Here is a 25971-nt window from a genome sequence, read left to right as displayed (position 1 = left end):
GAGACCTCCTGGGGAGCAGCTGGAGGGGAGGAACAGATGGCGCTCCCTCTGGCTTCCCCCTGAACCCCCAAGTCTGCCCTCACACAGGACAGGCCAAAGTGGAAGGAGTCTGGCCACATCCCAAAGTGGGTGGATAAATGCCTGGCCCCCTCCTCCATCCGCTGTAATGAAACTGTTGAGTCAAGAGATTAAGAGATATGCCTATTTAAAGACGTACAGTGTAGCGGCCACCCCAGCAGGCCCATAACCCAGCATTCACTCACGGATCCCAACTGCTCCTTGCTGCAAGGAACTGTGACCTAGCCTCAGCCCTCGACCCAACACTCCCAGGAGATGGAGGGTAAATGGCCCAGCCCGCTGCTCCTGGAGTGGAATCACTCTAAATGCGTACTCGACGCAGGCACCTAGGGCCCCCAGTGGGCTGTGTACCCACTGCCAGGGGGTCACCTGCTCGTTGGCGCCCCTACAGGGCTTCTCCCCTTACTACACCCCTTTCCAAGCCTCACGGGAGGCCTCTTCTCAGGGTCCGATTCCTTCCGGAGTAGGTACCCAAACCTAGACAAAGCAAGACTGAGGCCGCTGGAGAAGAGATGGGAGGAGCCGGGCGGGGGCGTGGCTCTGAGCAGCGACAGTTTCGCCCACGGATACCACGTGTGTTTTATTGATGGACACACACACACAGGAAAGGGGAAAGAACCCCCAACCGTGGATCCGAACCCGTCCTCCCCACTCCACGCCCCCATCGCAGAGACAGTGGTAACTGCTGCGTCTTCTCCAAGGACGCAGGGAGGGAGGTTGGGACCCCACGTGCCCTCGCCTGGCCTGACGTGAGGGTCAGAACCGGTGCCATTCCCGGGCCTACTACCGGGGCCAGCCGTCGGCAGTGGGCAGCCGGCGTAGAGGGGGTCCAGGTCGTAGGGGCTCTGCCAGGGGCCGGGCCAGGAGCAAAGGGTAGGGGAAGGTCTTTGGAAAGTCGCCGGGGCCTCCGGGGGCCGGGGAGAGGCGCTCGGATTTGATGCTGACCGGAGGGGTGGGGGAGGAGGCGCCGCGGGCCGGGGGGCCATCTTCGCCCAAGCTGCGGCCCCCACTGCAGGGAGAGAGAGAGAGAGGAGCGGGACCGTGAACTCAGCGAGGAAGCCAGAAAGGTGACATGGCTTGGGCAAAGACTGGGCAGGAGAACCTTGGGAAAGGAGGGGGTGGCGATCCCTCTTGGGGCCTCCAAAATAGCCGCCCATCCCACCGGACCCGTCGGGAGGGGCTGTGTGCAGAACCGTGAGTGGCCACCAGGGGTCAGCAGTGGCTAGGGGCTTTGAGAGACTGCGGGGGCGGGAGGAGGAGACAGTTGGGGCACTCACCTAGGCTGCGTGGGGGTGGCCGGGGGCCCATCAGCCCTGGAGGGCTGCCAGGGGGCCAGGGTGGGGGGCTGCAGCAAGCCTGGGGGTGGAGGCGGATCCCCCAGGCCATATTCTGCGGGGGCAAGAAGAGGAGATTGAGGCCCTGACCGCAGGGAGCCCCTCCCCAAGCCTGACCCGCCCTCCCTGCCAGTTTTCAGTTCTGGTGGGCGGGCGAGTGTGGAAACACCCCCCCAAAGCCAGTGCAAGTGCATACCTGGGGGGCCTGCAGGGAGGAAGGGGAAGCTCCCGAGCGGGGTTCCGGGGGCGGCGGTGGAGCAGGGACTCTGCAGGCCACCATAGAGGCCTCTCTGCGGGGAGACAGGGTAAAGGGGTGCCCGAGATCCACAGCCAGGCCGCCCTGCCCCCGCAGCCCTTCCACCCCTCCCCCTCACTCACCGAGCTGCTCAGTCCCCCTCGGGTCCCGGCCAGGCCGCCAGGCAGGTCTGGCCTCCGCCCGTCTGCTGCCAGGTACAGGGGGGGTGGTGTCTTGCTGGCGAGATGGCTCGGTGAGAAGAGAGGGTGCGCCAGGCCTGGGGAGCAGGGGACCCCCAGAGGAGGCAGGCGGCCACGTCATCTGATGAAGTCTGAGGTCCAGAGTGACGCCCACAGCCGAGCACAGCCCCCCGGAACCTCCACTGCCCCCACCCAGGGCCTGTGCCCCTTGCTCACCTGGGGGCCCAGCTTTGGGGGCTGCTGGCCGGAAAGGGGATGGGCGGCTCTGGGCAGGCAGGGCCTCCCCAAGTCCAGTGGGTTCACAGGCCGGTGGGGGCAGCGCCCCATATACTATATCCGGGCTGGGCATAGTGGGGGCTGCGGGCTGCGGGCAGAGGGACAGGATTGGTTGAGGAACACAGAGATGAGGGCATCAACTCAACCTAGAAAATCCCAGCGAGTCGGAGGGCCAGCTTCCTCTTCTGGAAGCCCTCACTCCTCCTCCCTCTGGCCTAACGCCACATGGCTGGGGAGCCTGCCACTCCTGGCAGCTAGGCCCAGAGCTGCAACTTCTTATTGAGCAAACGATGGGTCCCCAGGGGGCTTCCCAGGTTTAGATAAATCAAAGAAATAAAGGAAGAAGGAACTGTCTGCCTGCTGAACTCTTTTCCATCCTTCAAAGCCCCTACTATAATCCCTACTCTTCCAGGAAGCCTTCCCTGCCCCCCCGACTCTAGGAATCCTGGTCTTGAGTCCTTCTCCCAGTCTCAGCGCCAGCCACTTGGGCCTTGGAAGTGGGGGGAGGGCCCCACGCAAGGCGGGACAGGGGGTCACTTACATAGAGCCGGGGCCGGGGCAGGGCTGGGTCACCGCCGTCACCTGCCAGCCTCCGCAGCTTCTCTCCTGGCCCCTCAAGCCCCTCGTCTGGCTCCAGCTCGGGTCCGTCAAGGCCCACACCCCTCCGCTTCAGTGTCTGTGGGAAGGGGAGACAGCAGGGTGACACCCCCATCCCACCTAGCTCTGTGGGCAGGCAGGGTGCAGGCACAGCTGCTCCAGCTAAATCCCGTTAACCAAACACCCCAGGGAGTTGTCATCTAGTAGCCTCCCACTGTATGTGAGAGAGGGGCTGTCCTGCCTTGGGGCCAGAGTGGCCCAGGTCACACAGGCGGGGCGGAGACCCACCCAGGCCTGCTGGCATTATCCTTATGCTCCTCCTGAGCGTGATTTGGTTTCTCCATTCTGCGCCCAGGCGCAGCCTCAGAGCCTGGCATGCAGTAGGCGGTTAATGAGCATCAGCTAGTTGAGCATCTACAGGCTCCTTTACAGGCTCTCCTAAGCTGTCACCCCCCTGGGACCAGTGATCTCCATACCCCTAGACCCCTGCCTCTCCTCTACCAGCTTCTCCCCACTGTCTGTCACCCTGGGGCTCCCCAGACCGTCAGTCCTAGCCCGGGGCTCTGTCCACCCAGTGGCTTCAGCTTCCCGTTCCGGGTAAAGATGCCCAGATCCAAAGTGACAGTGATCTTGGCGCCACAACTACTGAGCCTGTGCGCTCTCCAGCCGATGCTCCACGAGGGAAGCCCACCTGTGATGTCTGAAGAGAAGCCCACGAGCCACAGTGAGGGCCCAGTGAAGACCCAGCACAGCCAAAAACCAACAGGAAAAATAAATAAAGTGATAGTGACCTTGCCCATCCTGGGTGGTGCTGGGCAGCTGCCCCTGGAAGGGCCTCTCCATCACCCCAGACCTGCTTTGACTGCGTGCGTGTGTGCATGCGAGCTCAGTCGCTCAGTGGTGTTCGGTTCTTTGCGATGCTATGGGCTCTAGCCTGCCAGGCTCCTTTATCCAGGAAGCCTTCCAGGCAAGAATACTGGAGTGGGTTGCCATTTCCTCTCCAGGGGATCCAGCAAAGCCAAACTGCAACACTCATCTTTGGTGCAAACCAAGAGTCCCTAGGCTCTGAGTGCGCACAGCACCGGCCCGCGCGGCCAGGGAGGAGGGCCCGGGTACCTCGAGGATGTCGGTGTTGGTGCGGCTCTCATGCGGCTCGCTGTACTCCGTGTACTTCAGAAGCACCCGGTCCATGTCCGTGCTGGCATACTGGAAGAGGCGATTGGAGCTGTTGAAGATGATGAGGGCGATCTCACAGTCGCAGAGCACGCTCAACTCATAGGCCTTCTTCATCAGCCCGAACTTCCGCTTGGTAAATGTTACCTGGACTCAGTATGCAAAGGCAGGGTGGGAGAAGACAGAAATGCAGGGTGGGAGAAGACAGAAATGCAGGGTGGTGAGAGGGGAGGCCGAGAGGCCTGTCTCCGCATGAGCATGCTTCATGATTTCATGCCTTTGCGTGTGCTCTTTCCAGTTGTACCACCCTTCACTTAGCCTGGCAAGCTCCTACTGATGCTTCAAAACCTGGCCCAATGTCCTCTCCTTTGGGACGTCTTCCTTGGTCTCCAGGCAGATCCCACACTCCCTCTCTGAGCTTCCCCAGCTCTGTACCTGTCTCTGGCCCAGCACTTTGAATTGGATGTGTTTGTGTTGAGTTCCATCTCCCCTGTGACTGGGGCTCCAGTCATCACAGAGAATCAATGAATAAACCATCATGAGAATGAGTAAATGCTACATCTCAAACTCCTGACAGTACATCGAGTCTGCTTATTCCCTTGCAATTCCCCCAAATGGCCAAGCCTTTGCCCAGGCTGTGTTTCTTCTGCCAGGAAAGCCTTTCCCCCAGCCACTGTTCCACCCAGTGAACTCACCTGCCGATTCCTTTGGTCCAGAATGCGTGAGATCTGAATTTTTTTCCTCCCCATGTCCCAGGCTGGGTGGAGTGTCCTTTTTCTGGAGGTTGGGGTGGGGGAGGGAAAGAGAACAGAGTGGGTGGATGGAAAGTGGGGACAGGCACCCCAGCATACCCTCTATCTTCCTGCTACCCATGCCAGGAGACAATGGGGGAGAATGAGGTGGGCTGGGTCACCCCCACATCTCACACCCTCAACCAGCCCAGGATGCATCAAATGCTCACTGAACACTTTCAGACCAATGCCTTATAAGGAAAAGATTGACCAAGGGGGAAAGATTGAGAGGTACAGGTGCCCCCAACTGAGGCTCTAAAGCAAAACACGCTGATAACTGTGGGACCTCAGGGGAGCCTGACCCCCGTCTGTGCGTGGAGATAACAGCACACTGCCCTGCCCAGCGCTGCTGGGGCGTAAAATGAGCTAAGCCACACAGGGACTCGGGCCTGCCCTGCGGACAGCAGGTGCCGCGGGTGCTCTGCTGTCAGGGGTGCCGGGGGCGGCCTGCAGTCCTCAACAGGCCAGCCAACGAGGGCACCCAGCAGGGCTCAGCAATCCAGAAGTAAGCCTGATCCACACGGCAGACACTTTCAACTCGTTCAATCCACCCACGGCGGCCCTTCCATAAGCAAAGTTGAGGGCTGTGGTTACCAGAAAACATACATTAAAATATATATAAAACACATGTTTAAAAATTGCATTGCGAGTGGAAAAGACTAGAAGGAAATACTCAAGCTGGGAGTCAGTGCTGGGTGGAAATTTATGGGTTTTTAAAAATTGAGGTGCAACTCACTTAACATAAAATTTGCCATTTTAACATGTGCAATTCAGTGACGTTTAGAGCATTCATGATGTTGTGCAACCATCATCTCTACCTAGTTCCAGAAACTTTACATCCTCTGAAAAGGAGACCCTAGGGGATTTCCTGGCAGTCCAGTAGTTAAAACTCCTTGCTTCCACTGCAGGGGGTTGGGTTCAATCCCTGGCCAGGGAACTAAGATACCACATGCTGTTTGGCAAGACCAAAAAACCAAAACCAAACAAACCAAAAACCCGGAAAGCAAAACAAAGAAGACCCAGCCCCATAGCAGCCACTCCCCATTCCCCCTTCCTCAGCCCGCAGCGACCACTAATCTATGGATTTGGCCTGTTCTGGACATTTCTTATAAGTGGAATCATACAATGTGCGGCCTTTTCATCTTTTCTTTTTTCATTTTTATCTTTTGAATTATCTAACTTTTTTCCCTCAGTGATTAAAGATTTCTATTTTTAAAAATGTGTGTTGGTTGGGGGCTGGGGAGAACTTCGCCGGAGGTTCAGTGGTTAAGACTCTGCGCTTTCACCTCAGGGCGCTTGGGTTGGATCCCTGGTCAGGGAACTAAGATCCCACATGCTGTACGGCACAGCCAAAAAGCAGAAATAAAAACGGGGGGGAAGCCTGAGAGAAACCCCATCCCTGACCTACTCTCCAGTGGGAGGAGGGGGAATCCCCTGGGAAGACTCACACTTGGAGACTTCAGACTGGGAGAAGGGGTGGGCTCATGCAAACTAGAGAGAAAGCCTGGATCCCTCCTCATGGGGATCTGGGATCTCCCTGGTGGGGGCCCCAAGGTGAGAATGGGCAGCTCAGTGAGGGCAACGAGTAACCAAGACCTGGCCATGGCCTTCTCCAGCAGCCCCCAGGCAAGGCTCCTGGGATCAAGGAATCCTATCTCCTGTCCTGCAGCACCCACCCCACTGTAGAGAGAGCCACCCCACGGCTCCTGAGACCCCTCCGCCAACCCCATGACCACACTCCACCCCCGCAGTGTCATAGGTGACTGAGGCCACGCCACAGGCCTTCCCCAGGATGAGGTGGGCCTGTGCTCAGGTCCCAGCCAGCCTCAGACCAGAAGAGAGGTCTTCAGTAAGGGCGGCCTCTCCCTGGGCCTCAGTTTGCGGTTCTGTGAATGGGGTGGGTATGAAACGCAGAGTACCTCACACAAAGCCTGAGAATGAGGTCTTGGGAAGTGTAGGGAAATGCAGGTCTGTCTCTGGGAGAAACATACCCCAGCCCGAGGGGCCTGGGGGTGCTCCCCATCTTCCAAAGATCCAGAGCTGGAAATGTGAGTCACCCCAGCCTGTCACATGCAGCCCACTAGGTCACCCCAGGCACACCCTCCACCTTCCCTGGTCTGGGTCTCTGAGTAGTTACGACTATGTGGAGTCTAGGCCAAAATGAGCCACCATGGCCCCCCAGCTCCAGCCTGACTTGCTAAATTTAACCTTTGGGGCTAATTTTAATCCCTGTCCGGAATCAGGCTAGTTCCCACGGCTGGGATGCATTATCCCCGCCCTGACAGGTCCCTGGGGACAGGAGGAGGGCACTGGCCCGGAGGCCTTGGTGCCAAGATGATTCCGGAAATGCCCCCCACGCCTGGAATCCCATGGAAACGTGGGACTTGGACATGAGTCTCGGGGTCTGGAAGATCCAACTTTGGCCCCTTCTCCATCTGTCCCCATTTTAGACAAGGACCTCCTGGCCGGGGCAGGGTTCACAGAATGGGGTGCCCCCGAGAGCCAGAAGGTCAGGAGGCAGACTCTGAACTGAGACTCAAGAGCTGAGACAGGAAGTGAGTTTTAGGCAGAAGGAATGGCAGGTGCAAAGTCCCTGAGGAAGAAGGAGACGCATCAACAAGGCTGCAGTGAGGGAGAAGTGCAGAGGCAGGACCACCCCGGGTCCTCTGAGCTGCAGCGAGGACTCTGGGTTTCGGTCCAAGAGCAATGGAGAGCCATGATGGATGGGGCTTCATCAAGAAGTGACAGGACTTTAAAAACTTGAACATGGGGACTTCCCTGGTAGCCCAGTGGTTAAGACTCTGCATTCCTAATTCAGGGGACCAGGTCTGATCCCTGGTCAGGAAACTAGATCCCATATGCCTCAACTGAGATCCAGGGTGTTGCAGCTAAAACCTGATATAGCCCCAAATTAAAAAAAAAAAAAAAAAACAACCTGGTGCACTCAGGAAAAAAAAAAAGAAAACCTTGGTCATAGCTGTCATGGGGAGCAGGACTGGTGGAGGCAGAGGTAAAGAGGACAGGACGCTGCAGGGAGGCCAGAGCTGTGTCCGTCTGGGCCGAGACCGGGGTGAGGCCCCCTCTGCGCTGGGCCTGAGTCTTGCACTGTAAGTCACTGTGCTCTGGGCTCTTCGGTTCCTCAAGAGGCCACCAGGTCCTCTGCCATCTCCGCAGGCAGGCCTGACAGGTACAGATGGACTCATGCAGGGCTGACTCTTCTGACCCTTGATGACTTTGGAACCCCCAGTCTTCACCTAGGAACCAAAGTCACCCCCTGCTCTGGTCCTGGAGGGATCTACCCAGCACATAGCTCTGATCATGCCCCTTCCTGATTACACACTCCCCACGGCTCCCCACTGCCCTCAGGAGGAAGGAAGTTCCAGTCCTCAATCTGGCATTCAAGGCCCTGCCCACTGTTCTCTACCTGCAACAAAATGTCTGTTTGAAATCCCCTTCTTGCCTATTCTGCACCTGGCCAACTCCTATTCACACTTCAAAAACCCAGCTCAAGAAACCCATTCCTTCAGGAAGCCCTCCCTGGCCTCTCACTCTGGTCCCCCACCACCTCCATCCTTCCCCTCGAGTTCTGGCACGGTGGGCTGTCGAATGGGGGGTCGTATATCCTCCACTCTCCTTCTCCCATAGCCTGGAAGACCCTCAGGACCAGACACAGGGGTGACTGGGAAGATACGGAGTGGGTCAAGAGGGACACGTCTGAACTCCCCTCAGCTTCCCTCAACAACTTCCTCTCAGACTCCCCCAGCTGACTCCCTACCCAGAAATACACGCGCATGCAAATCCAACCGCTCAGCGTTGACCTGCCTCAGGCCCAGGTGTGAAGGGCCAGCCAAGGAATGCAGAGGCGGGAGGCCCAGGGTGTGCATATATATTTGTACTCACATGCAAATCCCCACCCTGAGCCGCAGACAGACCTGGCGGCCAGTTCTCCAGATGTTGGCGTGATGGTGATCGGAACTGCTGGGGGGAGGTGGTGGTGTGTGCTGAATGTGCAGGGCACGAGGGGGGAGGCTGAGGTTAGGAGAGGCTGAGGTTGGGAGAGGCTGAGGTTGGGGAAGGCCTCTTCTGGGCACAAGCCCCCCCCCCCCAAGGTCCAGCTAGAAAGCCTAGAGCTTGTTGCATCTGCCCAGCAGAGTGGCAGAGGTGAACCCATCAACCCAGGAAAGGGAAAATGAGCCAGGAGAAATCCAAGAGGGCACCTCAACAGAGGCAGCATGCAGCTGGGCCTCAGTGGGAGGGCTGGATGGGGGCCTGAGCGCATGGGCAGGGGAGTGGGCATTTGAAGTCAAGAGTCCAGTACCTCCCTACCCTTAACTTTGTACCCCACTTATCAAGTGCCAACTATGTGCCAACCATTGCAATAAACTGACCTCAAGAGAAGTAGAAAGCTCAAGTAGACCAATGACCATGGAAGATTAAAAAAGTGTCTCGAGAACTACCATTAAAAGGATAACAGGCCCCTATGGTTTTATAGCTGTTTTATCAAACCATAGAGGACAGGAAAGTGAAATTTAAACTAACTCAGACATTTAAAAACGGGCACTCCAAGTCTTTTTAATGCAACTCTTATAGGTCAGAACCTAAGTCTAAAAAGAGAGACGTATTGACCACAAAAGGGGCAATGTTAGTGGCCAGGGATTCAAGGAAGACCTCTCTGAAGAGGTAACGTTTGACCTGAGACCAGAGGCACAAGAAAGACACAGGCAACAAAGGGAAGAGTCAATGAGAAGATCTGGTGGAAGGGTGTTCCTGGCAGGGGGGGAACTGCAAGGACAAAAGCTCAGAGTGCTCATGAGTTTGACATTTTGAAAACAGCAAAGAAGTCTGAATGGATGGACAACGTGAACAAGGGAGAGAGGGGAGGGAGATGGTGGTGGTGGGAGTGGGGTTTGGATCACGTAGGTCCTTGTGGGCCACAGTGAAGAGTGTGGGTTTTACTCTGAGGGCATTAGGGAGCTATAGAGAATTGGGGGGCAAAGGAGTACCTAGATATGATTTTGACAGTTTAAAATCCCCCCGTATTTTCATGCATTGCTGGTGGGAGGGGAAAGAAGAGCCACTCTGAAAAACTGTATGGCATCTACTAAAGCTGAACAACCAGCTACCCTCCAACCCAATGATCCCCTTGTATTTACTGAAGACAAATGGGCCTATGTAAGAAATCACACAAACAAGAACATTCTCAGCAACTTCATTCATCATAGTCCCAAACTGGAAATGATTCAAATGCCCTCAATGGGAGAACTGACAACTACTTTCTGCTAAATTCTACGGTGGGCTACAACACAGAAAAAGGATGTGTCTCAGCTCCACACAATCGCACAGGTGAACCTCCCAGATCATGGGCTGATTCAACAATATTGGGCTCTGCAGAGGGGATAAGCCATGTGATTCCATTGATACGAAGTTCCAGAACAGGCAAAACTCATCTCCAGTGATGGATATGAGCACAGTGGCCACGCTAGGCAGGTGCTGTGACAGGACAGTGCAAGTCAGGGGGCTGGAGTGTTCTGTTCCCTGGACCAGCTGTATTCAGTTGGTGTAAGTTTTTCAGCCCTACCCCAATGATTTCTGCATTTCTCTCTATGTGACTTAACCAAAAGGATTTTTTAAAAAGTACCCCCCCACCCCCACTCAGGTTGCTGTGAGGACAGCATCTGTCTGGGTAGGAGTGAGATGACAGGGAGAAGCTGGGGCAGACGTCCAGGCAGGAGATGTGGGGCCTGAACTGAGGCCGGGGCTGCAGGAAGGCAGAGAGGATGCACTGTTTGGCAACCGAGGGGAGAGGATATGCTGGTGGCATGAGCCTGGGGTTGGAGGGAGCCTGAGGCCTCAGGCCCGAGCATTATTTGTGGGGGAAACTGAGGGTGTGTGTGGTGCATACATGCATGCTAAGTCATGTTCAACTCTTTGCGACCCCATGGACTATATACCCCACCAGGCTCCTCTGTCCATGGAATTCACCAGGCAAGAATACTGGAGTGGGTTGCCATTCCCTTCTCCAGGGGATCTTCCCAACCCAGGGATCAAAACCAACTCTCCTGAATTTCAGGCAGGTTCTTTACCACTGAGCCACCGGGGAAGCCCCAAACTGGGGGTACACAGGAAGAGTTCATAAGCACCTGGAGCATGACTAAGTCTCTACTGTGACACCTGTGGTCAATAAGTCCATCAACAAGCACCCCTGAAGTCCTCCAGGCCGTGACTGTCACCTCCCTCTAAGAGGCCTCTCAGCACCCTGGTGATGGAGATGGAGGTCTGGAGGGAATCCCACCCTCCCCCTCCCCCTCCCCCTTCACTGTGGGCCTCTTCCTGTGGAAGGACTCAGTTTTCTCATCTATAAATGGGAGTGAGAATCCACCTGCCACCAGCTGAGGAGGAGGGGGCAGTGGAGGGGTCTTTCGACCTTGTCTCTGGACTCCCAGAAGCCAGAAGGCAGAGGGGCTTTGGAGCTGGGGTGGTGAGTCAGCATGCCATCTTGCGAGGCCACGGGGACCCTTCCTGCGGCAGGCTGGGCGACATCAGGCCCCTACCTGCCCCCTCTCCATAAAGCGGGTCATGGCATCCTGATCTCAAAGGCTCTGCAGCGAAGGTCTGAGATAAAAGACCAGGAGCCGTCGCGTTCCCCTTCTTGGCTCTCAGAGGGTTCTAATGGAGGGGCCAGCAGCAGAGTTAGGCTGCCCAACCCTCGAACCCAGAGGCCACAGTGTGGTGGGGTACCCAGGCCGGGAAGGAGGGGAGGAAAGGAGAAGTGAGAGGCAGGTGGGTGGCGGGGGGAGGTGAGGGCTCAGAGGACGCGACGAAGCGGGGAGGGGTCGCTGTGCCTGGGCCCTGCAGCAAATCAGCCCAGCAGCCCGGCCTCACGCAACCCGGGCGGTGGTTTCATCACCTGTTCCCCAAGCACCTCGTTACAGGCGACAGGAAGAGCCCCTTGGAAAGTCAGGACCCCCCCTCCCCTCTCTTGAGGGCTCCAGCGACTCTGACCCCAGCTGCTGGAGACCCTCCCCCACCCCAGCCGGGGCCCTGGGCCATCTCCTCCCCGGGGAGCCTGGGGAGATGGAGGCCCAGGTGGGGGGGGGCACTGTGGGTGACCTAGGGGCTGGCTAGCCCACAGCGGCCCCTCTCCTGCCCTCGGGAGAAGGCGGGCTCTGGCAGTGACTCCTTTGTGGCCAAGCCTCTCCAGGCCTCAGCTTCCTACCCCAGAAGATGGGGAGAGCCGGGGACACCTCCCTGAGTTGGGGGGCTCTCTGCATAGGTGCGGTTGAGATGCTGGAGCAGAACTCCTCAGGGGCTTCTTCGCTCAGCCCGGGGGTGCCCAGGGTGGACTGAGGGTACCAGGCGGGCCCAGGAAGGGTGCTGGGGGCAGGCGGCTCAGGCAGACAGCCCTTCCTCACACCTACAGACGCGGCTTTGGGAGACGCCCCTTGTAGGGAGCTTCCCCCAAAATACGTGCAGTCCACAGTTCTTTCAGACCTCTCCCAAACCCACATGGCACACGTATCCTGCAGACCACACACGGAGGCCCAGGTACACAGAGACCTCTCACACGCACACGGAGTCCCCATCACATGCCGATCCCCCAAATGCACACAAAGCCTCATCATATGCAGACAGCCCCAAACACACCATGACCACAAGATGTAACCTTTCCAGACACACATAGAGCTCCCCCAAACACAGGGAGACTCCCCAGATCCATGCTGGCACCTGGACACAGATCGGGCCTCTGTCTCTGCAGGGGTATCGCCCATCCTCTGGCTTCCTGAGGCAGGGTGGGAGCACTCCTCTGGGGAGAGATGCAGGTTAGGGGGTGGGGGTTCTGCGGGTGGGGCGAGGGGGCAGGAGGGCCTCAGGGGTCATATGTGTGGACACCGCGTGGGGATCACAGGCTACATCGGTGCAGGTTGTGGGCAGGCGGTTGTGGGCGTCTTCGGGTAGTTCTGGGGACTGGGGGCGGGAGGGGTTGAGGGTGGGATGCGTTACCCACATGCTAGCTCTGAATCCCAGAAACCCAGAAGGTTCCAGGTGGAGAAGGCCCTTTGTGGGGGGAGGACCCTTTGTCTATCAGTCCCTCTGACAATCATGGGGAAACTGAGGCTCAGGTGGGAACCCTGAAACCCCCTTCACAGACCCCTCTGCAGGCCTGCTTACGGGAGGGCCCAGCGAGGTGTGTGCTGAGGGGTCTGCCGGCCTGGCTGTGGCTGGGGCTTGGCCAGGCCAGGGTTCCTACCCCAGCTCCACTGCACAGTCAGTGCTTGACATGCTCCAAGCCTGTTTCTCATCTATCCTGCGGGCCCTGGCACCCACTCACCTGTGCCTCCGCTTTAGAAAGGCCTCATCCAACAACAGACTCGCTCACCTTCCGCCCCATTCCTGGCACCTGAGACACCAGCCCCAGACAGACCTGCCTCCTCTCCATTGCCAGGTCTTTGTCCCGCCGTGCCCTCTGTCCTGAACGCCCTTCTCAGACTCACCCAGATTTGAGAAGCTGCTACATGTCCTTCAAGGCTGGACAGAAACCTCTCTAGGAGCGCTAATTTCCCCAGAGCAGATTTCTCTTTCTCTGTGTAGCTAAGTCATACCAGGTATTTTTGGTGCTTCTTTGTTAGTTTCTCTGATGATCGTGTGGTGTGTGTTAGTCACTCAGTCGTGTCTGCCTCTTTGTGACCCTATGGACTGACCCTATGGACCCTGTGGAGCCCGCCAGGCTCCTCTGTCCATGGGATTCTCCATGGACAGTGGGTAGCCATTCCCTTCTCCAGGGGATCTTCCCGACGCAGCAATTGAGCCCGGGTCTCCTGCACTGCAGGTAGACTCTACGATCTGAGCCACCAGGGAAGCCTCTCTGAGGTCCATTCCATGAGGGCAGAGATGGAGCCTTCCCAATGCTCAGCACAGAGTAGGTCTGCAATCACCCTTCCTTGAATGAGCCAACCAACAGCTGCTTAACAAGTGGAAGAAGCATCGGCAACGGGCTCCGTTTCCTCTCAAACACCTCATGGCTCACAGAGCAGGCTCGAGGTCCCCAGCATCCTCATGCAGAACAGCCCCCAGCACGACGGCCCGCTGGATGCTGCTCACGCCCCTCTCAGCCCCAGGTTCCTGTGTCCACCCAGGGAGGAAACTACGCCCTGAGGTCATGAGGGCCTGGCTGCCCTATCCACGGCAGGTCTTGCCAGGAAGGCCGGTTTCTCTGTCACAGCCACTGCAAAACTGCCCCATTCGCCTCCCGTGGGGCTTAGGACCTGTACCTCTGGGATTGGGAGAGACCGTACATTCAACACCCAACCCCGCCATCTCACACAAGTCAGGGTCCTTGCCCAGCCCAAGGCCACCAACGATGTCCCCCAAGCTGCAGTGGCAGCTACAGGAGTGGCCCAAGGTTTCTTTCTCTCTCTTTGTTCCAGAGAAAGATGTCCCCATAGGGCCCCAGAAATTCATCCCCAGAGGCCTGGGCCTCCCTGCTTGGGAAATTAACACATCTGTCAGAGCTGGGCGGAAGGGACTCAGTCCACAACCCAGCAGAGCAGAGATGCAGCCAGTGGGGAGCCCAACCTGGGGCCCCTGGGGCATCCCTGGTCCCCACTTTCTTCCCCCAGAAATGTCTATGGCTCACCAAGGTGTCGGGGATACAAGGGCAGGGAGGAGACAGACCCAGCCTGACCTTCTCCATTGCCCAGTCTGGTGAGGGAGAGGACAGACACATCACAGTGTCAGGGACAGAAGACTCTAAAGATGGAATTCTACAGGGGGAGGCAGTGGGGGAGGTGGTGCGGAGAAAGCTGCTTTGAACAGAGGGGCCAGAAAAGGCTTTCTGAGAAGGGAAACCCAAGGAGGAGAGTACACCTGCCATGAAAGGATGGGGAGAAGGGTGGGTGCAAAGGCCTGGATGTGGGAATGTGCTAGGTGGGTTCCAGGTATGGCGGAGGCTGGTATTGCTGAGAATGGGTGAGCAACGGGCAACCAGAAGCAGGGGGAGCAGGGAGGCCACAGGGGACTCGGGAATCAGGGCAAGAGAGTGGGCTGCAGAGCCACTGAGTCATGGAGGGTCTATGAGTCGGGGGTGGCGGGGGCCGGGGGCTGCGGTACGATTGCAGATTTTCAGCAGACCCCGTGGCTGCTATGAGGAGGAGTCCTTTAGGTGCAGGACTACATCCAGCAGGAGATGAGGCTCTGGTTGTGGAAACGGGACAGAGGCAGGCCTGCTTGGTGCCTGATGGAGGGTGGGGTGAGGTGGGCCTGGATGGGGCCCACAGGCACTCCACTCGGTCATCGTTCGGATGGCACCTCCTGTTTCTGGGTGCCTGCTGTCTGCCCGGGGCCCACACTCCACCTCATTTACACACGGGACCAGCCTGACTCAGATAGCCCAGGAAAGTGGAGGCGGCCGCCCTGTTTCACATAGCAGGAAGTAGGCTCCTTCCCAGGGCCACACAGTGGGACCCCAGATCCTCATTCAAGTGTGGGTTTGCATCCCATGGCTGTCGAGCTGAACCCCAAACCCAGCCCCCTTCAGCCCCCCAACCCAGTCTGAGAAGTGGGCCTGGGTACTAGTGGGGTCTGAGACACTCATTTCTGGGCTGCCTGGGGCCAACGCGCAGCCTCACAAGGCCCCCAAGTTGCAGGCACAGGGAAGCCCTTTGGGGGTGCTGAGAAATGGGATCCAGTCCTTGTGTACACCTGACTTGGATTCATGAGCCTGGGCAGGGGTGACTTCTCCTACCCCAAATGGGATCCCAGGCGTGTGATAAATCCTCTCCAAAAAATGACATCTGTCTGCAAGTGCCTATGTGCCTCAAATCTTCCGGAAGGTCAAATCCCCAACATGTCTACACTCATTGCATCTGTGTTGGGGTGACAAATGACCTTAATTCCCTCTCTCCTCTAATTTGCATTTTCCAGATGTCTGCCTAGTTGGGTAATGATTTAATGAAATCAATCATTACTTGGAGATGGGAAGTAAGATCAAGCTCAGATTGCTTAGGTCACAAGGGCATCCAGAGAGTTCAGAAAAGGGCAGTAACCTGTCTGAGGTCACACAGAGAGGGGCAAGAGGAAGCTTGGGCCAGCCCCTCACTTCTGGCTTTTGTTCTCCTAGGGTCTGAGGGGCAGCCTGGAGCCCATCCTTTCTCTGAGGGGCCTGTGTGTTTCCACCTGGCCTCAGTCTTCCCTCCTGCAAAGTGGCAACTTCAGACTAGATAGTGAGTTTCCAGCTCCCACAGGCGAGACCCCAGGACCCTCAATGTCCCCAAATTCCATTCCCTGGAAGCCAAGATTCACTTCTGGATGTAGGTGATGGAAGGCAGGTATGGGGACAGGAGGGAGCAAGGCTTTCTCCCAAAGCTCCGTTGACTTTTGGAATCAAACACCACACACTTGTCTTTCTGAGTCTAAATACTTTTTTGAACCCCATTTCCTTTACCCCAAGAGCCTGCAAGTGCTCAACCCCAAATGCCAGAGGTCCAGAGGTCCTGACCTTCCCCTGTGAGGGTTCTCAGCCAGGTCAGGCAAAAGACCTCATCTGTGTCTGACCTCTCAGGTCTGCAGCTTGGGGACAGGGAATAGCCTGGGACTCCAGCTGGTGACGTCCATTGCCCAGGACCCTGAGAGACACAGAGGGTGGGGACCATGACTCGGTCCCCACGAGTAACTCGGCCACCAGTCTGTCATGTGCTGACAACCTCGGAGGGCTGGGACTACTGTTCCTCCGATGAGACACTGAGGCGTGGGGAGGAAGTAGCCCAGGCACTTGTGGTCCCCTGCTCAGGGCTCCATGCCCACCGTCCTGCCCGCGGCCACAGAGGCACCCCGTGGGCCTAGCCGAGGCCCCTCGTTCACTGCACGAGATGCAAACCCCACAGGGTGGGTGAGGGTCATGGCGGTCACAGGCACACGTGGATGCCATGCCACAGGAAGGTGAGGGGCCGTGACACACAAGGGCACGCTCACAGCAGGAAGGCAGGGGCTGTGGTTGTGCACAGGGGCCTCCAGGATGCACAAAGGGGTGTGCCCCAGGAAAAGGAACCGCTGGAGCTCACAGACGCATGCCAGAGTCTCATGGCACCACGACTTTAGACACACAACTCCCCAGCGGACATCAAAACCTTCAGTCACAGGCCTTTTGGACACACGACCCCTCAGCAATGACACACTCCCTCAGACATAACTCCTGGACATGCATACCTTGGGACACTCACTCTTTTGGACACACAAACCTCTCAGGAACAGAACCCTCGAACACACCCCTCAGATTCACACCCCTTGGACATATACCCTTCGGACACACAAACCCTGGACGCATAGCCTCTTCAAACTCACAATCCTAGGGCTGCAAACCTCTTAGACACAGCTCTCCCGCGTACAGCAGCACCCTCGAACCCTCAGACTCATCCCAGCCCACAGATGCCATTCACAGGACGCTGTACAGACCTCGGCCCGACGCGAGACGCACCTGCTCCACCTGGACCCTCCCGCACTGACCGGACGGCAGCGGCTCAGAACTCGGGCCGAGCGCCGGGCGGCCACAGGTGCCTTCAGAGCGGGCGGCCCCGCCCCCGGGAGCTGATTGGGCGCGACTCATATTTGCATAGAGGGCGTGCCCTACGGGCCACGAAGAGCGGGCACTTGGGCGTGGCCGGGTCCCGGGAGTTCCGGGACTGGGAATCCGACACTGGAAGACTGTGAGGTGGGGAAATAGTATAATGAGGCAGAGGTCCACGGAAGAGGGCTGGATCAGACTTGGCAGGCATCCCCCGCTGTCAGTGGGCGACCCTGACCTTACTATTGAGCCTGACCCTAATTCGGACCCTGTCTGTAAACCCCTGCTATCTCCTACCCTGGACTTACTCCAACCTAAGTGAAATGTAACTCTGATCGGGACCCTGAGGCCCCAGACATAGAGACCTTCTCGCAGCCAACCCTGACCCTTGCCCTCACGCATATGCAGGGACTGCAGGAGAGGCTTCTGGGGTTGCTTGTGGCCTCACCCAGCTGCGTGCCTTGGGCAGCAGCATGTGCGACCCACATACTTCGACAGGAGAGTAACAGAGCCCTCGGTAACTGGGCGCCCTCCTCCTGAAGCGGTCATCTTCCGGGACTCGACCCCTCTTCTCTGGGACCCCCGCACCACCCAGGACAGGTCCCAAACCCAGAGGGGAATCAGAGCAGGATTAGGGAGTGAATCAAGGTGGAAAGGCTTGCAGGATGATTATGACTTTGGACTGGGCAATTCTGGAGACGCTCCCAGTCTGGAGGGCTTCCCCCAAAGAGGCGGCAATTGTAAATGGGCCTTGAAGCATGAGGAAGAGTTTGGCACTGGTGAGTTTTTCCAAGAGGACTTGCAAGGGGGAAGAGAAAGAGTGCAGAACATTCTTTGGTGGGGAAAGATGAAGCCCGAGCAGATTGGGCTGGAGGCCCTGTAAAGAAGGGCTTGGAGATAGGAGGAGGGGGCCCATGCGGGGCAGATGAAGGGGGGGAGTAGTAGGTTGCAATGGCTGTCTGTCCATCTTCTCAGAACACAACAGACGATCAGCCCTCTGGACTCAGGAGGGAATGTAGCAATATTAGCATGTGAGGGACACTGAGGAAGGGAACAGAGATCCTGGGAGGCTTGTCCTCCTCCCCACACAGCAGTTTCCCCATCTGTGACACGGGTAGTTTGCACCCCTAGCCTGGAAACAGATTTTTCTTTGAAAAAAACAAAAACTAGGGTTGGTGGGGATCAGGTTTCCTGCCTCTCCCACCCTATCCTTGTTGGCCTTCAGTGCCCAACACCAGATGTTCGGGTGTCCCAAGGACACCCCAGGGTGACCCAGGCCAGGCTGGGGGCTTCTGCCTAGGCTCCAAGGCACAGAATGAGTCCTGCAGTGTGTGGAGGTGGCTAGGGAGCCCTGGGCCCCTCGAGGGCCGCTCTGTTTACCCGAGACCGCCCGCTTGCCTCTGATGCAACAGGCAGGCTCTGGTTACGTGAGGGCGGCAGCTGGAGCAGCCCTGGGGGCAGGCAGAGTGGAGCCGGGGGCTGCCCACCACGGGGCACACCCCCTGCCCCCCACCACCACTGGGGCTCCCTTCTGTGCTCTCGCCCCTGCCATGTGGCCCCCTTCCACCTCTCTCGTTCCCAAACCCCCTTCCCAATCCGGTCCAGACCCTCTCCCGTCATTCACTGTTTCCCATAATGGCTCCTTCTTGCCTTTACCCCTGTGCCTGTCCTATACATGTGCCCATCACTGGCTGTGTTAGCCCGTGTGGACCCACATCCTCCCCTGGGGCAATCAGGAACCCTGACCTCAGTCTTTTCTGATGAGGGGACCCTCTTAGGAGCTGGGGTAAGAGACTGGGGGCTGAAAGGGAGATTTCAGGGGAGAATGGAATCTGGGAAAAGGGCCTGGTAGACGGGGAAGGTGGACTTGGGTGAGAAGGTAAGGGGTGTAGAAGCTGCTCCCCCCAAGTCTCCCTTCTCCATATCCTCCCCCAGAATGTCAGCCTTTGACGGATCCTCCGTGGTAAGGGCAGTGTGGTTCGGTGGGTAGGGCTTCAGGTTTCAGGGACCCTGGGTTCCCACCTGTTCTGATTCCCATTTGCTGTGTGGGCTCAGGCCAGTCACTTCACTCCTCTGAGCCTGTTTGCTCATGTGAAAAATGGGAACAGTAGTGATGCCTCCTCAGGGATAGAAGCGTTTCAAGTTCCATCTCCAATACCCCCTCCTCCTCCAAAAGCCTTCATTATCCCCCTTCCATCTGGTGTTCTGACACCCCCATCCTTCTTCCCACCCAGCGCTGACCCAGAGATTCAGAAATGCCTGTGTTCATCATCTCCGGGAGTCTAGGGTCTCCTTGCGATTGGCCCGTGTGTTGTGGTAGCACAAAAGGGGTGTTTTCATGGGTTTCTTGAAAAACTGGAGAGGTTCTGAGTAGTCTAGGGGTCTGGGGACCAACTTTGGGGCAACCAGAGGCCTTGCTGAGGGATGAGGTGGGGCTGGCAACGGGCTTCCCAGGGTCAGGACCCTCTGAGAGGGCAGAGCAGGAGTGAAATAAAAACCAGGATTTGGATCAGGGGCTAAAAACACAAAGTCAAAATTCATGTCTGATTCCTGTCCTGACCACCGTGGACCAACTGCAGGCAAGTCACTGCCCTCTTGGGCCTCCTTTTACTCCATCCAAAAATCTGAAAGCGGGGTCCCACACGTTACCCAGGGAGCTCTTCCAGGTTACCTCCACTCTCACGGGTGCTAGGATCCCTACTTGAACGTCCCTTGGCACAAGGAGGTTGTTTCTGAGAGCAAGTCTTAGTGAGCTATGGAATGCCTCCACTCTGGTGAACGATAAGGCCACTACTGCATGGGGGCAGGTGCGAGGTCTTTCTGGGTAGTGGCCTCTCGAAGTCTTAATTCACTTTCTGGATAACTGGAGCAAGGACGCATGAGGTGAAAAAGGGCTGAGGGTCACGTTGCACTCTCCAGGATCTGCCAAGCTTGTAGACAATGACAGCTCAGAGGCGGAGAGCCCCGCCAAGGCTTTGCCTCTTGCGCCCCCTAGCGGTCATCGGGGGTGGGACGTTCGCCAGGTGGTGGTTTAGTCGCTAAGTCGTGTCCGACTCTTGACTGTAGGCCGCCAGGCTCCTCTGTCCATGGGCTTCTCCAGGCAAGAATACTGGAGTGGGTTGCTATTTCCTTCTCCAAGTGATCTTCCCGACCCAGGGATCAACCCGGGTCTTCTGCATTGCAGGCTGATTCTTTACCAACTGAGCTATGAGGGAAAACCCAGGGACGTTCGCCAGGAGTGCAGGGCAAACTGGCCATATGAATGAAAGGCAAAATTAATCACACCCCCGGGGGCGCACAGGACTTGGGATGGTTGTGGGATCTGACAACTCACAGTCCCGCACAGATCTCTTTGGGAGTACTATTAGTCACTGGCTGAGGTCGTGTTCAGAGGCTGTGGGTGACGCGGAGCCTCGGAAGGTCTAGGACATCCCATGACTGCTCCCCACTAGCTCACTGTGCCTGAACCATCCAAGGTTCTTTGCCCTGCAATTCATGAAATTACATCACTAAGCTGACCGTTTAGGGGGGTCTGAGCTCTGGGGCCAGGGTTGGTCTGTCTGGCTCACCAGGGCATCCCCTGGGGTAGACAGGTCCTAGCTCAGACAGATCAGTGTTTGCTGGATAAATGGCTTCATGGTAGAAGGAGAGATGGACAAGAGGTGGTTCAGAGTGGATGAAGAGAGTGTCTCGGGGGGCCAACTACATACCAGTCTGGGCCTACAAGAGTGAACCTAAGGCTCCTCGCTCTACACTGACTTAGGGCAGAGGGAAGACAGAATGGTGGCACACAGACCCCAGGATACCCCAGGATACCCCAGGAGAGAAGAGGGAGGGCTGGCCGTTTCCTGATGGTGGGAGGCAGTTATTTCTCAACACCTCCAGGGTCCCTGAACCTCCTCCCAGGCCTGCAGGCCCCTCTACAGCCCTGATACCCCACCGGGACCCTCTCTGCCCCCAGCCCCTCCTAACCACTTCACAGGGCCAAGCTGGGGGATGCTCCCAGAGCAGTGAGCATGGGCCCATCCTGGCTGCACCCTCAACAACTCCATTCTGACCATCCTGATAGACTTTGCTGGGCACTGTGTTGGCACATAGTTGACCCTGGAGCCATGCAAACCGGGGCCCTGATCGCCCAAGCTTGGAATCCTCGGGGATCACTGTGGGATGTTCTCAAGTCAGCAGAAACAGACTCAGATCAATCTTGGCAAATGCTGAGACTTTAGGGACTCCTGAAACTGAAGAATTAAGATTTTTCTAGTGTCAGGTACGCTAGATCCAAGGTCCCAGGCAATGTTCTTAGGTTCCACATTCCATCTGCTGAGCTTACCAACCCCAGAAAGAAGATGGTACTTTTTGTACTTTTCCAGCAAAATCTTCAGGGAAGACCTCTCGTTGGATCACATGCCCATCTGAAACCAAGCTCTGTGACCTGGGAGATGGGGCACTCTGATTAGCCAGGCCAGGGTCCCACACCTACCCCTGGCATCAGGGTGTCTTCTCTATATGGCCTGAGCTTGGGGTGGGCATTTCTGTTTGAGGCAGAACACAGTCCAGGCAGGCAATTACACAAATGTCTGCCTCAGCCTGTAGAGAAGGCTCCAGTCCATGCTTTCTTGTCTAGATGGAGAAAGGCAGGACCAGAGAGGGTCAGAGCCAGGCCGCATGTCTTATAGCAAGTCAGAGGCAGGGCTGGGACCACATTAGACCGGGGTCTACTCTTCCCTAGCTGCGTGACCCTGCGCAAATGATACCACCTCTCAGAGCTTCTCTTCTCCCATCTGTATTTGGGATGACATCTCCCTTACAGGGCTGTCTGAGGATGAAAGGTGACCACTGTGAAGTACCCAGCACACAGCTGGACACACAGCAGGTGTGTGGTTGTGGCAGCAGTTACTGGTCCAAGGGGCCATGGCCACGTCCAGGGCCAGTGAGAGGCGGGTAAGGATCCAAGGGCAGCAAAGTCTCAGAACGTTCATGGCTGGCCCAGAGGCAGGAGGGATGCGCTGGCCACACTTGCTTGGTCTTCGGTCCCTGCCAAGTCCCACAAGGTTGTGTCAAAGAGTTCAGCTTTGGTCAGGCTAGGGGCGTAGAGATGAGGGTCAAGGTGAGCTCTGAGATGTGCCCCCACGGCTTCAGGGGAACCCTGATGAGGGGGCATCTGAAGCAGGATCCTGGGCGGGGCCAAGAGAAGAGGTGAAGTGCTGGGAGTTAGAGGGTCTGGGTGTGAATCCTGGCATTTCCAGTCATGATGCTGACCCTGCCTTGCCTCTCTGAGCCTCAGTTTCCTCTTCTGCAAAATGGGGATGTGTGTAGGGCCCTGGACCTGGAGAAGCAGGGAAGACCAAGACTTGACCCTGTGAAAGGTCACTGACAACCCTGTGGGGGAGCCATCTGGGGAAGAGTGGGAGTGGAGGCTCTGAGAGGGGGCATGGGGCGGCAATTCTGGGAGGAGAGCAGGGTCTGTGGCGACAAAGCTGGGATCAGGAGGAGCCACAGAGCACTTTGTTCTGAGGGGTGCAGCAGTCAAGGGGCAGCAGATGACTCAGGGCACTCATGGCTGGCCTGGAGCTTCCAGGCAGGCGCAGGAGAAACATGCTGAGTGTGGAGGGGGTAGAAGGGGCAGCCGGGCAGCCTCCTGAGGCGTGAGGGTGGGTGGGACCAGGGCACAGGATGCAGGAGATGGGGGGGGGGGGTGAGTCCAGGGGTGGCAGGCAACACTGGGTGGTGAAATGGGGTGGGTGGCAGCCCTTCTTGCTCCAGGCCCTCCCAGAGGTCCCCTGAACAACCCCACAATCCGTAGTGTTCCTACCTACCCCTACAGCCAGGGCCAAGCCCAGCACGTGGCAGGGGTCCCGAAAGAACTCTGACTGCACACCCATGAACACTGCCACCTCTTGGCACTCAGGGCTGCTGCTCCAGGAGGCACAGGGTCCCTGGCCCCACCCAGGCCTCCCCGACCCTCTGAGAAGACTTCGCAGCACAAGAGCACGCCATGGCAAGTGAGCAGGAGGCTCTGAGAGCTCCACAAGCCATGGGCACGGGCAGGCCCTTGGGCGCCTCCAGTCTGCCTGTGTCTGCCCTGCACCAGCTCAGAATAACAAGCCGCCAGGCCAGTCCCGGGGCCATGCTCTCCTCGGAAGGCCAACCACGCCTCCCGGTGCTGATGCCCTCCTGCGGTCCCCGCCCACTGGGCCCCGGTCCTGGCCACGTGACTGGCCTTGACCAAGGGGACACCCGTAACCGTGCAGCAAGGGGAGGCTGCAGGAGCGTGTGCACACCACGACTCCAGCACCAGGAGAAGCCCGGCTGGCCCGCAAGCGGGAGAACTAGACACTCCCCCGCGAACACCAGGCAGCGCTGGTCAAGGGCCAGAGGCGAGGTTACCTCAGAATACTGGCCCCATCAAGAACCACGAATAGCCCCCACATGAGCCCAACAAAACGGCCTGGCTGAGTCCAGCCCAAACTGCAGAACTGTAAGCAGGCAGATGATGGTGTCATAAGCGGCTGAGTTTGGGGACAGTTTGTCATGCAGCAGTAGCTGACTGCTGCAACAGGCACCGCAGTAAGTAGTGATGTCCTCTCTGCCGCTAATGAACCACTGTAACAGACGGGAAAAGCAGAGACCGGGGCGGGGAGGGACTTGCTCAGCGTCACGCGGCAGGTCACCAGTTCAAAGAGGATTCCAGAGCCGGGTGGGCAGCTGCCATGTGGGCTCTGCCTGAGACAGTGAGTGCAGGTCAGGCAAGCAGATGGCACGTGGCAGGGTAGCAAAAATGGCGCTCTGCCCTTCTTGAGGGGCGGGGCCCTTGGGGTCCAGACAGGGTCTGTGGCCTGGACGAGAAGCAGGAAGTGACAGAGCGCGCCAGGGAGGTGGGCTGATGACAGCAGTGCGGCGGAGGGCGCAAGGTGCCCTTACTCTCCAGCTTCCCACAAAAGAAACCACTCAACAAGCCCAGGGAGAAAACCCCAGTGGTTAGTCAAGCAGCTCCCTTCTCAGATGCTGAGAGGATGGGTTAGTTCAGAGCACGGAGCAGAGAGGCTCCAGGTCCGCTCGGCACTGACCTGGGTCAGAGGGGCCGGAGCACCTCCAGGTCTCTTCCAGGATCAGGTTGAGGAGGGTGGGAGCGGTTCCTCGGGGCTGGAACAAAACATGTGCGGCGTCTATGAGGCTGAGGTCCAAGGCCCTGAGGCGTGCTTGGCTAGACTGGATTGCACACTGGGGTCACGCGCCAGTCTCCCAGGACTCCTGGCCTGAGCCTTCAGGGTATCCTTTGTAAAAACAGGACCAGCTACCCATTTCAGAGGTCATGGCTGGGTCTCATGTAGGTCTGGGAGCTTCACATCCCTGGGGCTTGCGAAGAGAGGCAAGAGGGGGTGAGCAGCTACGACACAAGCTGCTACTGGCATCTTTCAGAGGCACAAGCAGAGCCTTTGGAAGCAGCTGGGCCACTGAGCTGAAAGGAGAAGCTACTGGTTTTGTGGCCTTGCTGTGGGGGGGCGGGGTACGGTGCAAAGCTCGCTGCAGTGAACTCCAGTCCCCGTGGCTGTCACCCACCGCGGCAGAGAAGCCAGGTGGTGATCTGGTGAACCCCAAGCACCCTGCTCATGCCACCCTCAGAGGGCAGGCCACTGCATGTCCCTTCTGACGTATACGCAAGGCTTTTTCGGTTTTGACAGTTCTTATGTCTGTTATCACACACAGCAACATAAAGGTGTTTTCTTCCTTTCTAAAGCCTTGTGGGGGGCAGGCATGCCAGAACCCCACACTGCAGGAGTCAGACCCATCTCGAGGTCAAGTGACAGCTCACAGCAGGTACTGCTGCTGCTGACGCCTGGGCATGAAGTTGTGTCTGGCTCTTCTCGACCCCACGTGCTGTAGCCCACCAGGCGCCTCTGTCCATGGAGCACTCCAGTACTCCAGACAGGAATGCTGCAGTGGTTGCCATTTCCTACTCCAGAGAATTTTCCCAACCCAGGGATCGAACTCGTGTCTCCTGCTTGGTAGGTGGATTCTTTATAACCGAGCCACCTGGGAAGTGGTACAGCAGGTACATGGGTGTTCAAATGCATGTTTATTAGGTTATAATGAAAACAAAACCAAAAAGAGCTACTTCTCCCCATTGTGCAAGAACTGTAAGTACTTTTCCCTTTTGGACCATCTGGTCATTGGCTCAAAGCCTCTTTCAGCTCTGGGCACCCTCCCTGCTGCCCTCAGAGCCCCTGCACACCTCCCTAGCTCTGTCTCCCCGCCTGCACCCATTCCAGGTGCAACTACCTTGGATGTTGCTCCAACATATCCAGCTCACCAGGCCCAGGGCCTCTGCCCCACCCCTGCCACACCAAACACCCACCCATGGTCACCTCTGCATATTGTTCAAGCCTCTGTTTGCATCTCTGCCACCTCCTCAGAGGGGGCCCCTTCTCCTCCTTCACACGTATCTGAAATGTTCTTGTCTGTTCCGTGTTTACCTGCTTGCCGTGTGCCTCTCCCCGAGGCCTCGAGCAAAACTGTCTTGGTCACTGCCTTGCCCCCAGCACCCAGCCCAAGCACACAGCAGCGCGCAGGAGCTGGGTGCGGACTGACTCAACTCCCACTACAGACGGCAAAGGGCAAGAGGAAGTCACCAGCCACCGCGAGACCAAGCAAGGGAGTTGTCTAAGGAGCGAGAAGGTGCAGCTCCTGGCTGAGCAGCGAAGGTCCTTACAGCAAGGAGGCTGAGAGCAGG

At 57.5% G+C, this 25971-nt stretch overlaps 2 protein-coding genes across 5 annotated transcripts in view; both read right to left on the bottom strand.

Moving 5' to 3' along the window:
* Positions 1–639: 639 nt before the first annotated feature.
* Positions 640–25971, bottom strand: part of MEF2B (myocyte enhancer factor 2B) — a 25404-nt gene continuing 72 nt past the window's right edge. The window contains exons 2-10 of one of the 2 annotated variants that reach the window (XM_065917354.1): positions 24308–24383; positions 4589–4670; positions 3837–4040; positions 2665–2799; positions 2064–2211; positions 1791–1924; positions 1609–1702; positions 1356–1467; positions 640–1087 (exon numbers count right to left, since the gene is read on the bottom strand). In XM_065917354.1, the coding sequence (XP_065773426.1) occupies positions 862–1087; positions 1356–1467; positions 1609–1702; positions 1791–1924; positions 2064–2211; positions 2665–2799; positions 3837–4040; positions 4589–4642 (1107 nt within the window). In that variant the 5' untranslated portion in view covers positions 4643–4670; positions 24308–24383 and the 3' untranslated portion in view covers positions 640–861. Of the gene's footprint in view, positions 1088–1355; positions 1468–1608; positions 1703–1790; positions 1925–2063; positions 2212–2664; positions 2800–3836; positions 4046–4588; positions 4671–17153; positions 18659–24307; positions 24384–25971 lie in introns of those variants that run through there. The other variant, XM_065917353.1, reaches the window with a different exon arrangement.
* BORCS8 (BLOC-1 related complex subunit 8) overlaps positions 19758–25971 on the bottom strand; it is a 13394-nt gene continuing 7180 nt past the window's right edge. Inside the window, exons 5-6 of one of the 3 annotated variants that reach the window (XM_065917359.1) lie at positions 24308–24383; positions 19758–22566 (exon numbers count right to left, since the gene is read on the bottom strand). In XM_065917359.1, the coding sequence (XP_065773431.1) occupies positions 24350–24383 (34 nt within the window). In that variant the 3' untranslated portion in view covers positions 19758–22566; positions 24308–24349. The remainder of the gene's footprint in view (positions 22567–24307; positions 24384–25971) is intronic. The other 2 variants (XM_065917360.1, XM_065917361.1) reach the window with 2 other exon arrangements.

Source organism: Muntiacus reevesi, chromosome 1 (genome assembly GCF_963930625.1).
Source record: "Muntiacus reevesi chromosome 1, mMunRee1.1, whole genome shotgun sequence".
In the NCBI taxonomy this organism is placed as follows: Eukaryota; Metazoa; Chordata; class Mammalia; order Artiodactyla; family Cervidae; genus Muntiacus; species Muntiacus reevesi.
Note: the sequence above shows the minus strand (reverse complement) of the source record. Positions and strands in the feature narration are given on the sequence as shown.